Source organism: Neoarius graeffei, chromosome 2 (assembly GCF_027579695.1).
Source record: "Neoarius graeffei isolate fNeoGra1 chromosome 2, fNeoGra1.pri, whole genome shotgun sequence".
NCBI lineage: Eukaryota > Metazoa > Chordata > Actinopteri > Siluriformes > Ariidae > Neoarius > Neoarius graeffei.
Genome location: NC_083570.1, coordinates 35922552 through 35936865, shown reverse-complemented (window position 1 = coordinate 35936865; position 14314 = coordinate 35922552). Strand labels below are relative to the sequence as shown.

Sequence of the window (14314 nt, the reverse complement as noted above, 5' to 3'; positions counted from 1 at the left end):
TGCATATTTCCCAGTAAAACACTCAATATAAAATGGCTTTTGCTTTACATCTGAAAGTTATTTACCTGCTCTTGTCAGTCACAGGTGGCCATGCTTGTAGGAGGAGCATGAGGTGCTGAAACTCCTCCCACTTTTGACTCAACTCCAGCAGCTCCAGGAAGAGGGAGTAACGGTGAGCCTCATCCTCAATATCCTTCATATCACACTGAAAAAAAATTTATTTAATTATTATGTATGTACGCAGACATACCTACACTTTTGTCTATGTCAATAGATGTGTAAAAAAAGAGCAAATCAGAGGTGGAAGAAATGACACAGACACTTCTTTAACACTGCATTTCATATTTTTAAACATTTTAATTTATTAGCATCAGGACAATCTGACCTGTACCTATGATGGCTTCTGCTTTCTAACTTGAGCTAATGTTTGGGTATTGGTCTGCCATCTTGTTTTATTTTCAGTCTCACCGTGTGAGAAAGAAAATCAGAAGATTGACCTAAAATCATGCATTGTAGTTACAGTGGTGCTTGAAAGTTTGTGAACCCTTTAGAATTTTCTATATTTCTGCATAAATATGACCTAAAACATCATCAGATTTTCACACAAGTCCTAAAAGTAGATAAAGAGAACCCAGTTAAACAAATGAGACAAAAATATTATACTTGGTCATTTATTTATTGAGGAAAATTATCCAAAATTACATATCTATGAGTGGCATAAGTATGTGAACCTTTGCTTTCAGTATCTGGTGTGACCCCCTTGTGCAGCAATAACTGCAACTAAACGTTTGCGGTAACTGTTGATCAGTCCTGCACACCGGCTTGGAGGAATTTTAGCCCATTCCTCCCTACAGAACAGCTTCAACTCTGGGATGTTGGTGGGTTTCCTCACATGAACTGCTTGCTTCAGGTCCTTCCACAACATTTCAATTGGATTAAGGTCAGGACTTTGACTTGGCCATTCCAAAACATTAACTTTATTCTTCTTTAACCATTCTTTGGTAGAACGACTTGTGTGCTTAGGGTCGTTGTCTTGCTGCATGACCCACCTTCTCTTGAGATTCAGTTCATGGACAGATGTCCTGACATTTTCTTTTAGAATTTGCTGGTATAATTCAGAATTCATTGTTCCATCAATGATGGCAAGCTGTCCTGGCCCAGATGCAGCAAAACAGGCCCAAACCATGATACTACCACCACCATGCTTCACAGATGGGATAAGGTTCTTATGCTGGAATGCAGTGTTTTTCTTTCTCCAAACATAATGCTTCTCATTTAAACCAAAATGTGGGAAGGAGAATGTTGAGGATGGAGCTGCCAGGCAAACGAAAACGAGGAAGGCCAAAGAGGAGGTACATGGATGTGGTGAGAGAGGACATGAAAGTGGCAGGTGTGGTAGAGAAGGATGCAGAAGACAGGGAGCAATGGAGACGAAAGATCCGCTGTGGAGACCCCTAATCGGGAGCAGCCAAAAGAAGAAGATTTAAACCAAAATGTTCCATTTTGGTCTCATCCATCCACAAAACATTTTTTCCAATAACCTTCTGGCTTGTCCACGTGATCTTTAGCAAACTGCAAACGAGTAGCAATTTTCTTTTTGGAGAGCAGTGGCTTTCTTCTTGCAACCCTGCCATGCACACCATTGATGTTCAGTGTTCTCTTGAGGGTGGACTCATGAACATTAACATTAGCCAATGTGAGAGAGGCCTTCAGTTGCTTAGAAGTTACACTGGAGTCCTTTGTGACCTCGCCGACTATTACACACCTTGCTCTTGGAGTGATCTTTGTTGGTCGACCACTCCTGGGGAGGGTAACAATGGTCTTGAATTTCTTCCTTATGTACACAATCTGTCTGACTGTGGATTGGTGGAGTCCAAACTCTGTCGAGATGGTTTTGTAACCTTTTCCAGCCTGATGAGCATCAACAACGCTTTTTCTGAGGTCATCAGAAATCTCCTTTGTTCGTGCCATGATACACTTCCACAAACATGTGTTGTGAAGATCAGACATTGATAGATCCCTGTTCTTTAAATAAAACAGGGTGCCCACTTACACCTGATTGTCATCCCATTGATTGAAAACACCTGACTCTAATTTCACCTTCAAATTAACTGCTAATCCTAGAGGTTCACACACTTTTGCCACTCACAGATATGTAATATTGGATCATTTTCCTCAATAAATAAATGACCAAGTATAATATTTTTGTGTCATTTATTTAACTGAGTTCTCTTTATCTACTTTTTGGACTTGTGTGAAAATCTGATGATGCTTTAGGTCATACTTATGCAGAAATATAGAAAATTCAAAAGGGTTCATAAACTTTCAAGCACCACTGTAGATGTCAAATTATTTATAGTTAACTTCGCAAACAAGTGATTACACTTGATTAAACTCCGTAAATTTACAGTCAGGTGGTGGGCTGAGTCTTGCGCTGTTATTTTTGCTGTTTTTAATTGATCCTTGGCTGAGAACTGAAGGAAAACTGGCGCAACACGTTTTTAATTATTTTGTGGCTGCAATCATGATTGTTGGCAACCTGAATTTTCACTTATGAGAGTCATAACCAGGCAAATGTAGTCAGAAACTTACCAAAATGACCAAACAACTGTTTTACATCATCTTTTCTCTTAAACCCCGAATTACCATCAGTGTAGAAAAATGCATCATGACATCACTTAGCTCTCATTGGATCTCTTTATAGTTGTCCTGACATATTACCTGTACAGATTGTCAATATTTTTTTTCAGAAAAATGTGTTCAAATATTTATTGCCAACATTTGTTACCATATAAACAATAAAATATTTTAGATGTAGACACACACGCAATGAGCATTTTCTCTGGCCTGGCCCAGCCCACAGCCCAAATATGCAGGTTAAAAGCTGTAATAGCAAAATGCCAGATAATAATTGCTAAATTATGTTATCATTAGTGTCATCCAAGCACTGATATTGTAAGGCTTTGGCCCTTTGATATGTCTCCTAAATATACTAGAGAAGAGGGACTTCAGGACAGAATTAAAAGGAAGTGAAATAATGTATCATGCATTTATAGTTATGTTTAATATTGCGTACATCTGTTATCACTATCTGGGTTTACATTAACTTGCTTAATGCACAATTAGAAAGTGTGAACAACAACAACAAAAACAAGAGTGCTCTGAGAGTACAATATCCCCCGCTGGCAACTAGGCCATAACTCTGGTAAAATGTGACTGAATTGAACAAGAGTGCGTATTGCAGCATGCGTATTACTGATATATAACAAAGAATCCTGTCAAGTTTCATAAAATTCCTCCAAAAACTGTGAGAGGAGTTGATTTCAGAAGGTGAGTGCTCTTCCCGGGAGAGACGGACAGACAGACAGATATCGCCACGACATAATTCCCCTTCGGGCCTTTTGGCCAATGGGGGATAACCAGAGTTATGGCATAGTTGCCAACGGGGGAAATTGTGCTCTCAGAGCACACCGTCCGTCCATCCATCCCAACATTGCCACGACACAATCCCCCTTCGGGCCTTTCAGCCAGCGGGGGATTAAAAAAATATATATTAAATTCTCAAATAGTGCAAAAGAGTTTATCAGCTCACATGAGGTGGTCTTTCAGACGATTCAACAAAACAATATTTCACAAAATCGAAATGGAAACATATTTTGCATTTGATGAAACACTATCATGGCTTTGTGGTGGATGCAACCAAAATCCTATGCCATATATACTGGGTCTCGGAGAAAACCCAGGATAACATTACTCAGTGAAACTCAGACCATTCCCCATTGTGTTTTATGGACTTTTTTTTTTTATTGCTTCTATTTTGCGCAACACTGAAATGGAAATCCAGTTCTTTACATTGTAACAGCTATAGTATTTATGTCTGTTTTTACTTTCTTGTTAGCTAATAAGACCAAAAAATAAAATTAAATAAAATCCTGTTTTTAAAAATCTAAAATTTTAACTTCACCTTTTAATTGTTCAAAAGTTCAGACACTGGAGACTCTTTCCAAAAAAAAAATCTATGCTTCCTCCCAGAAAACTTCACCACATCAACAACTGCATGCTTTGTTTGTCTTCCTTTATGTGGAATACAAGTCCCTGTGTGTGCCGCTGTAGAAATTGTACTATTCACTACACAAATTAGAACATATCAGAACAAGGGCGTTAATATAAACCTTGCAACCCAAATTACTTTCGGAGCTGCCGAGAGAGAAAATTATTCAACCAATCAAATCAGCAGCGCTGTGGGATATAGTGTGTGGTGGTGGTATGAAAGGATGGAAGAGGACCTTGAAGATTAATGAGAAGAGGGGTGGATGTTGGTGTGGAGGGAGGGGGTGGGGGGTGTTGGTGAACGCTGATGAGATGGATTTGAAATGGCAGCACACCTGAGACTCAGAAGAACCTCATGCTGAAATGACACACTAATCAATGCAGGAGAAGTAGTGATTAAACAGGCAACACTGCAAGCGCACGCGCACACGCGTTTGTCTCACTATCCTTGTGAGGACCTTCCATCGACATAATTATTATTGCAGTTAATTAATGCTGTACCTGCACCTCAACTTAATCTTAACCTCAGTAATGAAAAGAAAACTTTCTGGCTCATTCATTCATTCATTCATTCATTCATATTTTTGTTAAAAAAAGCAAAACAAAAAACACAACAGCAATTTCCTTGTGGGGACCATCCAAATGTTCCCACAAGGTCGAAATTGTCAGATTTTGCTATCCTTGAGTGGACATTTGGTCCTCAGTAGTGTATAAACACACACACACACACACACACACACACACACACACACACACACACACACACACACACAATGCAGCACGAGAAGAGTATTCTACGCCTCTGGTGGTTTCTCCGTTCCAGATTGTTGGCAAAAAAGAGAAAAGGAGGAGGGAGAAAGTAATTAATTTCCCTTCTGAGCGACCCGAGCGCAATTTAACAGTTGAGGAAACATCTGATCGCTAAAGGGGAGAAGTGCAAAAGAGCGAGAGTGCAGCAGAACACTCAGAGAAATAACCAGAGAAAAAAGCATCTGAATACTCAAATTGAGTGTCTGTCTCTGTGTGTGTGTGTGTGTGTGTGTGTGTGTGTGTGTGACAGAGAGAGATCGCATACAATGAGAGCAGAAGAAAGAAAGTCAGTAAAGGTTTGCATCAAGGACTATTACACACATTAGGAATGTGAAGCAAAGCATGTTTACATCCTCGACTCTTAGATTTGACTCGCCCTGAAGTCGATTATTTTCCTCAAGCTGCATGCGACAACCAGATTTATTCCTCTTTCATACCTCAGTCAACTGCTTTCGATTCCTTTTTTTTTAAATTGATTTGTACTTTATCCACTGATATGCATCCACAGATTATAGCAGCTATAAACGTTCCCTCATGAGCAGCTTTTCCTCTTTTAAACAACCAAAAATGCAGCTTTATCGTTTTACTGAGAAACTACAAGCACAAGATCTGCCGTCCTGATGACTTTCCCGGAACTGAAAACTTATTTTGTGTCCGATCGTTACAAAGCAACCTGGAGACCTCTTGTGCAAATGTTACAGAAACATCTCCTTACAGAAAGCTTCATCGTATTGATGATTATCAGCATGTTTTTAATCTGGAACATCCGTCATATACAGTGAGGATCCCTGCAGAGACACAAGGAAGTAACTAACCAGATGAAGGAAGAATAATGGCTAGTGTATGAAACAATTATCTTTTTTTTATACCCATGATCAGTTTTCAGGGCCAAAAGTTCTCTTATCCAAACATCTTGAGCCATGTGTGTCAAGAAGAGGCAGAGGTTTTCAACATTTTTGAGGCTCAAATCAGTGTTGTTGTTGAGTCACGAAACCTCAAGTCCGAGGCCAGTCTCGAGTCCCCAGTGTTCAAGTCCAAGTAAAGTCTAAGTCATTAAAAAAAAAAATCAAATCAAGTCCGAGAACAAGACTCCAACCGCGCCATGTGACGGTGGCTGTTTTAGCACCATTAACATTAGTTTGTTCTTGAACATGACGTATGAACAGGTGAATGTGCATTCTCTGTCAGGGAGCGTGAAGTATTCTGTTGGAGATGGTTGGGAGACGGATGTAAGTGCAGAAGGTGTGTTTTATTAATACAAGTGAAAACAGGTAAACAATCCAGAACGGAAGGCAAAATCGTAAAACAGTGAAATGGGCAATCGGTCGAGCGAGACACAAGCAGGCTATCGTAGACTTAGCAGAATCAAAGACGAGAAACATGAAATCAGGGATCAGGAACCCAAACAAGGAAATAAGGCTCGGTAATGTGTCAGCAACGCAACTCAATACTTCGCAAAGCGAGTGTGTTTTCACAGTTTTTATATCGGTGCGCTGATTGCGCCTTAATCCTGTGCAGGTGCGAGTCGTTTACGGCATGCGAGAGAGTCCACTTGGTGTGCGCGCTGTCCAGAGTGCACCTGAGAGTCTATCTGATGCACACACCAAGTCGCGCAGGTGTGACACTCTTGCATGAAATTAGTACAAAATGAATGTAGATATAAATATCTTATGCCAAATTATGGCATGTTACAAAAAATAAAGAAAAAAGACAAGTCCTCATCTCCAATTTACGAGTCCGAATGCAGTTAATGCACGAGTCCGAGTCCAAGTCATCAGTGCTCAAGTCCAAGTCGAGTCACAAGTCCTTAAAATTAGGGCATGAGTCGGACTTGAGTACTACAAGCCTGATCAAAGTTCAAACCAGAACGTCAAGGCACACCAACTTAAAGCTTATCAGTTATGAACAATGTCACACACATTATGATAGGCTATAAAGTCTTTAGCGATATTTGACCCATACTGCGCTACAGCAGACTGTCAAATAATTATCAAATCAGATGGGCAATCGTAACTACATGATGCATGTGTATCAGGAATATGGGATGGACGTGATCAATTACTACAGGAGTCTCAGCTATGATGGCTCATTGCTATTTATTCACAAGCGCTCTGTCAGCTTAAACATTATCAGTCCCATGAGCCTTTGAGCTCGCAATATGGAACTGACAACAAGTTGAGTAACCGCCTACATTTATTTTCGAAATCAAACTAAGAATGGGAATACAGGCCATTTGGATAGGTAATATAATAATTGCAAAAGTGAATACCTACACTCACTGGCCACTTTAATAGGAACTTGTTCTTGAGTCTAAGATTCCTGTTCTTGGCTGGCAGGAGTGGAACCCAATGTGGTCTACTGCTGTTGCATGCTGAGATGCTTTTCTGCTCACCACGATTGTAAAGAGTTGCTATATCCTTCCTGGCAGCTCGAACCAATCTGGCCATTTTCCTCTGACCTCTCTTACCAACAAGATGTTTCCACACATACAACTGTCGCTCATTCAACGTTTTTTTTTTTTTGCACCATTCTGTGTAAACTCCAGAGACTGTTGTGTGAGAAAACCCCAGGAGATCAGCAGTTTCTGAAATACTCAAACCAGTCCATCTGGCTCAAACCAACACCCATGCCACAGTGAAAGTCACACTTTGAGATCACAATGTTTCCCATTCTGATGTTTGAAGTGAACATTAACTGAAGCGCTTGATTTGTATCTGCATGATTTTATGCATTGTGCTGCTGTCAAGGGATCGGCTGATTAGAGAACTGCATAAAACAGGAGGTGAATGGATGTTCCTAATGAAGTGGCTTGGTGAGTGTATAAATGTTTTTAATTAAGAAGCCATTGGTGTAACTGATGTATTTGAGAATAACTGCACTAATCGGAATGAGTTAATAAACTTGATTTAACACACACTGTTAAATTACTGATTACGAGATCACAAATGCCAAGCAAACAACAATGAAAAGTCAAACTCTGTGTGTGTGTGTGTGTGTGTGTGTGTGTGTGTGTGTGTGTGTGTGTGTGTGTGTGTGAGAGAGAGAGACAGAGCATGTACATTTTTACAGCTTTTATTTGAAAAAAGTCTAAATATTTGCTTTTGCTTACTGAGATAAAGGCTGGGGTTGGATGCAAGTGTAGCTTGGTACAAATTAGCTCCAGTAATCATTCTATCAATAGAAGGTCCTACAAGGATTGAACTAGATAGAACTCGACGCCAACGGCGTTGATGGGGATGCCTCCGCCCGGTAGACAACACGCCTTATTAAGTTGTGATTTGGGGATGGACATTTGACCTCAGAGTAATCTTGACCTGGTGAAATGACTTGTAGTAGCCTTGGAGATATTGTGTTCACAAGGTTTTCAGACAGACATTTGACCTCACAGTGACCTTGACCTTAGACCTTTTGACCTCAAAATCTAAATCAGTTTATCTTTGTCCCCAAATGCACAAATGGTGAAAGTTTGGTGAAATTCCTTTCATTAGCCTTTGAGATATCGCGTTCACAAGGTTTTCAGACAGACATTAGACCTCACAGTGACCTTGACCTTAGACCTTTTGATCTCAAAATCTAATCAGTTTATCTGTGTCCCCAAATGCACAAATGGTGAAAGTTTGGTGAAATTCCTTTCATCTGCCTTGGAGATATTGTGTTCACAGGGTTTGCGGACAGACATTTGACCTCACAGTGACCTTGACCTTAGACCTTTTGATCTCAAAATCTAATCAGTTCATGTTTGTCCCAAAGCCCACAAATGGTGAAAGTTTGGTGAAATTCCTTTCATTAGCCTTTGAGATATCGTGTTCACAAGGTTTCGGGATGGACGCACAGACAATCCGCAAACATAATGCCTCCTGCACCTTACGGTGGCGGAGGCATAAAAACAAGTGTGGTGTGTGTTTCACATCGCAACACATTTCCTTTCATCTGACTGGATTAATATGAAAATTAATTCCTACCATATTAATTGGGCCAAGTGGCATTTCTCATTTGGAGGAACTGTTGACAGCAGGTGAACAGTGTCTTTATTCTTTGAATTCATGAATTAATTATTTATTTTATTATTCCCTCCATTTTAGCTGTAAAAGTGTCTCGTGCTGTGCTTTTTGTTCTTTTGAATTTTTTAAGCAGAATTTTGTTTCCATAAAAGATCAGAGGAAATGAGCAGGAACTTGCAGGGCTGCTAAATTCCCTTAAAGGTTGTACACGGGTTTTAATCACTGAAGATATTTAAGTATTTGAACACATTTAAACGTGATGATTATTTACATCACCCCAGATAGCGTGAATATTAGCGATAGTGCTTCGTATGGATTTAGACTGACAAACAAGATCAACTGTGAGCTACTGCTGACTTGCGTATGCCCCCGCTCTCGCTTATATCAGAATGCAAAAGCAATCGAAGGAATAGGACACTTATTATGAATGTTTACTTCAACAAATAATTAACCCTGAAACAAGTGAGTAAAGAGCAGTGTTCTCCCCAGGGATTTCAAATAGCATCCTGGTAAACTGGCACTTTGAAATAGCACTTAGCTTCTTGAAATAGCATCAACATCCACCCGATATGTTTCGTAAATGCATTCAGTCGGTAAACAGGAAGTCGATGTGCGACAGACCTGAAAACGGTACACATGGTATAGAACCCCAAGCTGAAGCTCAGTACCAAAGATCAAGTAATTGTGATTTGTAGTTGCTGAGAAAAGTGTTACGAAAATTTTGTAAATCCACACTATATGTTTTGTAAATACACTCAGTTGGTAAACAGGAAGTCGATGTGTGACAGACCTGAAAATGGTATAGACGGTATAGAACCCCACGCTGAAGTCTGGTACCAAGTGGCTATGATTTGTGGTTGCTGAAAAAAAGGGTGTTTCGGACGGACGGAAAAGCGGAGATACAGACGGACAGAAGTAAACCAGTAACCCCCCCGGAGTGGGGGTATAATAACAACAATGCTGTTTTATCACACAATATTTTACATCATGTTAAAGAGAGAGAGAGAAACACAATGGCTGAATGTGTCCTGATATGCTTCACTTAACATCCACCCACTCCATGGCCTCACCAGCAAGCGATTCCCTTCTCTATCAGCTTTGACACATGCAAACAACAAAAGAAAAAGTCGATTAAAACTGATTTTACATGCAAGCTGTTCATTTCTTGATGTTCCTGTCATTGAATCTTGAATGGCGTTCAGAGTTTTATTATGCTAAGGGCACAATGTAAGGGTCACACCCTAGTTATACCCTATGTAGTGAGCATGTGCAGTGAATAAGAAGTCATATAGGATATCGTGTGTTCTATGAGTGCTGAAATTAAGTTCAGGTGCCTTCCATTTCCACTGATCATCCTTGAGATATTTCTGATTAATTTGTGGTAAATTCTGAAGATTGGACATGATTTGCTTTGCTGCTTGTAGATATAACAGTGCATATCAGTGGATTAGAAAGCAAGTCATGGAGTCAAAATAAATGAATGTGCGCGTGTGTGTGTGTGTATACGGTACTAACCCCATTTCCAGAAAAGTTGGGATATTTTCCAAAACGCAATAAAAACAAATCTGTGATTTGTGAATTCACATGAACCCTTATTTAAATGACAAAAGTACAAGAAAAGCTTTTCAATCGTTTTACTGACCAACTTAATTGTATTTTGTAAATATGAACGAAGAAAGAATTTGATGCCTGCAACACACTCAAAAAAAAAGTTGGGACAGAGGCATTATTACCATTGTGTTACATCATGGTTACTTTTAACATCACTTTTTAACCATATGAGATCCGATGATACTAAATGTTGCAGCTTTGCAATTGGAATTTTTGTCCATTCTTGATTGATACAAGACTTCAGCTGCTCAACAGTCCGTGGTCGCTGTTATCTGATTCTCCTCTTCATGATGTGCCATATATTCTCAATAGGGGATAGATCTGGACTGGCAGCAGGCCAGTCAAGCACACACACCCTGTGTATATAAAGCCACACTGTTGTAGACCGTACAGAATGAGGCCTGGCACTGTCCTGCTGGAATAAGCATGGACTTCCTGGGAAGAGAAGCCGCCTTAATGAATGTCTCTCTAAAATCCCAATACATCAATGATACCTACCGTACATGCAACTCACCCATGCCGTGGGCACTGATGCACCCCCAGACCTCCACAGATGCTGGCTTTTGCACCTTTTTCTCTGATAACAAACTGGATGGTCATGTTCACCTTTGGCAAGGAGAACTCGGCATCCGGGTTTCCCAAAAACAAGCTGAAATGTGGACTCATCTGACCACAGCACATGTTTCCACTGTCTTTCGGTCCATCTGAGATGAGTTCAGGCCCAGAGAAATCAGCAGCTTTTCTGCATAGAATTGATGAATGGCTTTCTCCTTGTGTAATACAGTTTCAAGTTGCATTTCTGGATGCAATGATGGACTCTGTTAAGTGTCAACGGTTTTCTGAAGTACTCCCGAGCCCATGTGGCTATATTTGTCACATTACCATGACCGTTTCTCAGGCAGTGCCAACTGAGGGCTCAAAGGTCACATGCATTCAACAGTGGTTTCCAACCTTGCCCTTTACACACCAAGATGTCTCTGAATTCCCTGAATCTTTTCACAAGATTATGTACTGTAGATACTGAAAGACCTAAATTCTCTCCAATCTTGTGTTGAGAAACGTTCTTTTTGAATTGATGAACAATTCTCTCATGAATTTTGGGACAAAGGAATGAACCACAACACAGCCTTGCTTACAAAGACTGAGCCTTTGGTGCTGCTCCTTTTATACCAAATCATGATTCCCTCACCATTACCAATTAAGCTACTTATTGGGGAATCTTCCAAAATGGCGTTACTTGAATATCCTATAAACTTTTCACTCTTATTTTGCCTCTGTCCCAACTTTTGTGTGTGTGTGTGTGTGTTATACAGGAATTAAATTCTTTGTTTATATTTACTTTTCTTTGTATTTTTTTCAGTTAAATAAAAGGTTCATGTGAATTAACAAATCACAGATTTCTGTTTTTATTGCATTTTGGAAAATATCCCAACTTTTCTGGAAATGGGGTAAGGACAGTGGTGCTTGAAAGTTTGTGAACTCTTTAGAATGTTTTATATTTCTGCATAAATATGACCTAAAACATCATCAGATTTTCACACAAGTCCTAAAAGTAGATAAAGAGAAGCCAGTTAAACAAATGAGACAAAAATATTATACTTGGTCATTTATTTATTGAGGAAAATGATCCAATATTACATATCTGTGAGTGGCAAAAGTATGTGAACCTCTAGGATTAGCAGTTAATTTGAAGGTGAAATTAGAGTCAGGTGTTTTCAATCAATGGGATGACAATCAGGTGTGAGTGGGCACCCTGTTTTATTTAAAGAACAGGGATCTATCAACGTCTGATCTTCACAACACATTTGTGGAAGTGTATCATGGCAAGAACAAAGGAGATTTCTGAGGACCTCAGAAAAAGCGTTGTTGATGCTCATCAGGCTGGAAAAGGTTACAAAACCACCTCAAGAGAGTCTGGACTCCACCAATCCACAGTCAGACAGATTGTGTACAAATGGAGGAAATTCAAGACCATTGTTACCCTCCCCAGGAGTGGTCGACCAACAAAAATCACTCCAAGAGCAAGGCATATAATAGTTGGTGAGGTCACAAAGGATCCCAGAGTAACTTCTAAGCAACTGAAGGCCTCTCTCACATTGGCTAATTTTCATGTTCATGAGTCCACCATCAGGAGAACACTGAACAACAATGGTGTGCATGGCAGGGTTGCAAGGAGAAAGCCACTGCTCTCCAAAAAGAACATTGCTGCTCGTCTGCAGCTTGCTCAAGATCACATGGACAAGCCAGAAGGCTATAGGAAAAATGTTTTGTGGACGGATGAAAACAAAATAGAACTTTTCAGTTTAAATGAGAAGCATTATGTTTGGAGAAAGGAAAACAATGCATTCCAGCATAAGAACCTTATCCCATCTGTGAAACATGCTGGTGGTAGTATCATGGTTTGGGCCTGTTTCGCTGCATCTGGGCCAGGACGGCTTGCCATCATTGATGGAACAATGAATTCTGAATTATACCAGCAAATTCTAAAGGAAAATGTCAGGACATCTGTCCATGAACTGAATCTCAAGAGAAGGTGGGTCATGCAGCAAGTTGAATGGTTAAAGAAGAATAAAGTTAATGTTTTGGAATGGCCAAGTCAAAGTCCTGACTTTAATCCAATTGAAATGTTGTGAAACGACCCGAAGTGAGCAGTTCATGTGAGGAAACCCACCAACATCCCAGAGTTGAAGCTGTTCTGTAAGGAGGAATGGACTAAAATTCCTCCAAGCCAGTGTGCAGGACTGATCAACAGTTACCGGAAACGTTTAGTTGCAGTTATTGCTGCACAGGGAGGGTCCACACCAGATACTGAAAGCAAAGGTTCACATACTTTTGCCACTCACAGATATGTAATATTGGATCATTTTCCTCAATAAATAAATGACCAAGTATAATATTTTTGTCTCATTTGTTTAACTGGGTTCTCTTTATCTACTTTTCGGACTTATGTGAAAATCTGGTGTTGTTTTAGGTCATATTTATGCAGAAATATAGAAAATTCTAAAGGGTTCACAAACTTTCAAGCATCACTGTCTGTCCACCTCAGGGCAGGCAACAACAATTGTCATACAGGAAAGCATCACCATGCTGCAACCTAATGTTGAAGGCCTTACTCCCAAGGCCAATATCAACATAATTGAACATTTGCTATAGACCCACAAACCCACTGCAGTCCTTCTCCAGGAGACCCACATATTCAAGAGCTCCCACCTGAAGATCCTGGGCCTCTCCTTAGCCACACTTACCAAGAATGACACCAGCAGCATAGCCTCCTTTGTCAAGAATTCAGAAAAGTGTTGTTCTCTAGCTATGTCCCCACCAGACTCCAGCATGGAATGGACCACAACACAAGCTGAAGGCATCACTATCATCAATGTCTACAACCCCCAACCTTACCGGCTTCAACTCCATCTCTGCATTTGCCCCACCTTGCATCTATGCTGGAGAGTTCAACTGTCATACCACCACCTGGGGCTACTGTTCAACTAAACCAGAAGGCAATGCACTCAAAGACTGGGCCTCAGCTTCTGGCATGCATCTATTATACAATCCCAAGCAACCAGGCAGTTTTCACTTGGGCAGGTAGAATAAAACCTCAAACCATGACCTGGCCTTTGCAAACCTGAATGGTGCTGAACCACACCGCATCTTCTCGGATCACTTCCCGAAATCACAGTACAGGCCATCACTGATCATCTCAGAAAATCATACTGCATCAGTTCCAGCCGAACCAATGAATAGATGGAACTTCCGTAAGGCTGACTGGGCTCTGACAAAAGCTTTGTGGAGTCAGAACTAGACAGCTTTCTCTCCCCAACTTCTGTTGACTTGGATCATGCATA

The 14314-nt window shown here is 40.3% G+C and overlaps 1 protein-coding gene across 2 annotated transcripts in view; it reads right to left on the bottom strand.

Annotated features, from left to right (window-relative positions):
* Window positions 1–14314, bottom strand: part of nbas (NBAS subunit of NRZ tethering complex) — a 547303-nt gene that overhangs the window by 79852 nt on the left and 453137 nt on the right. For both annotated transcript variants that reach the window (XM_060914124.1, XM_060914123.1), the window contains exon 49: window positions 66–205. In XM_060914124.1, the coding sequence (XP_060770107.1) occupies window positions 66–205 (140 nt within the window). The remainder of the gene's footprint in view (window positions 1–65; window positions 206–14314) is intronic.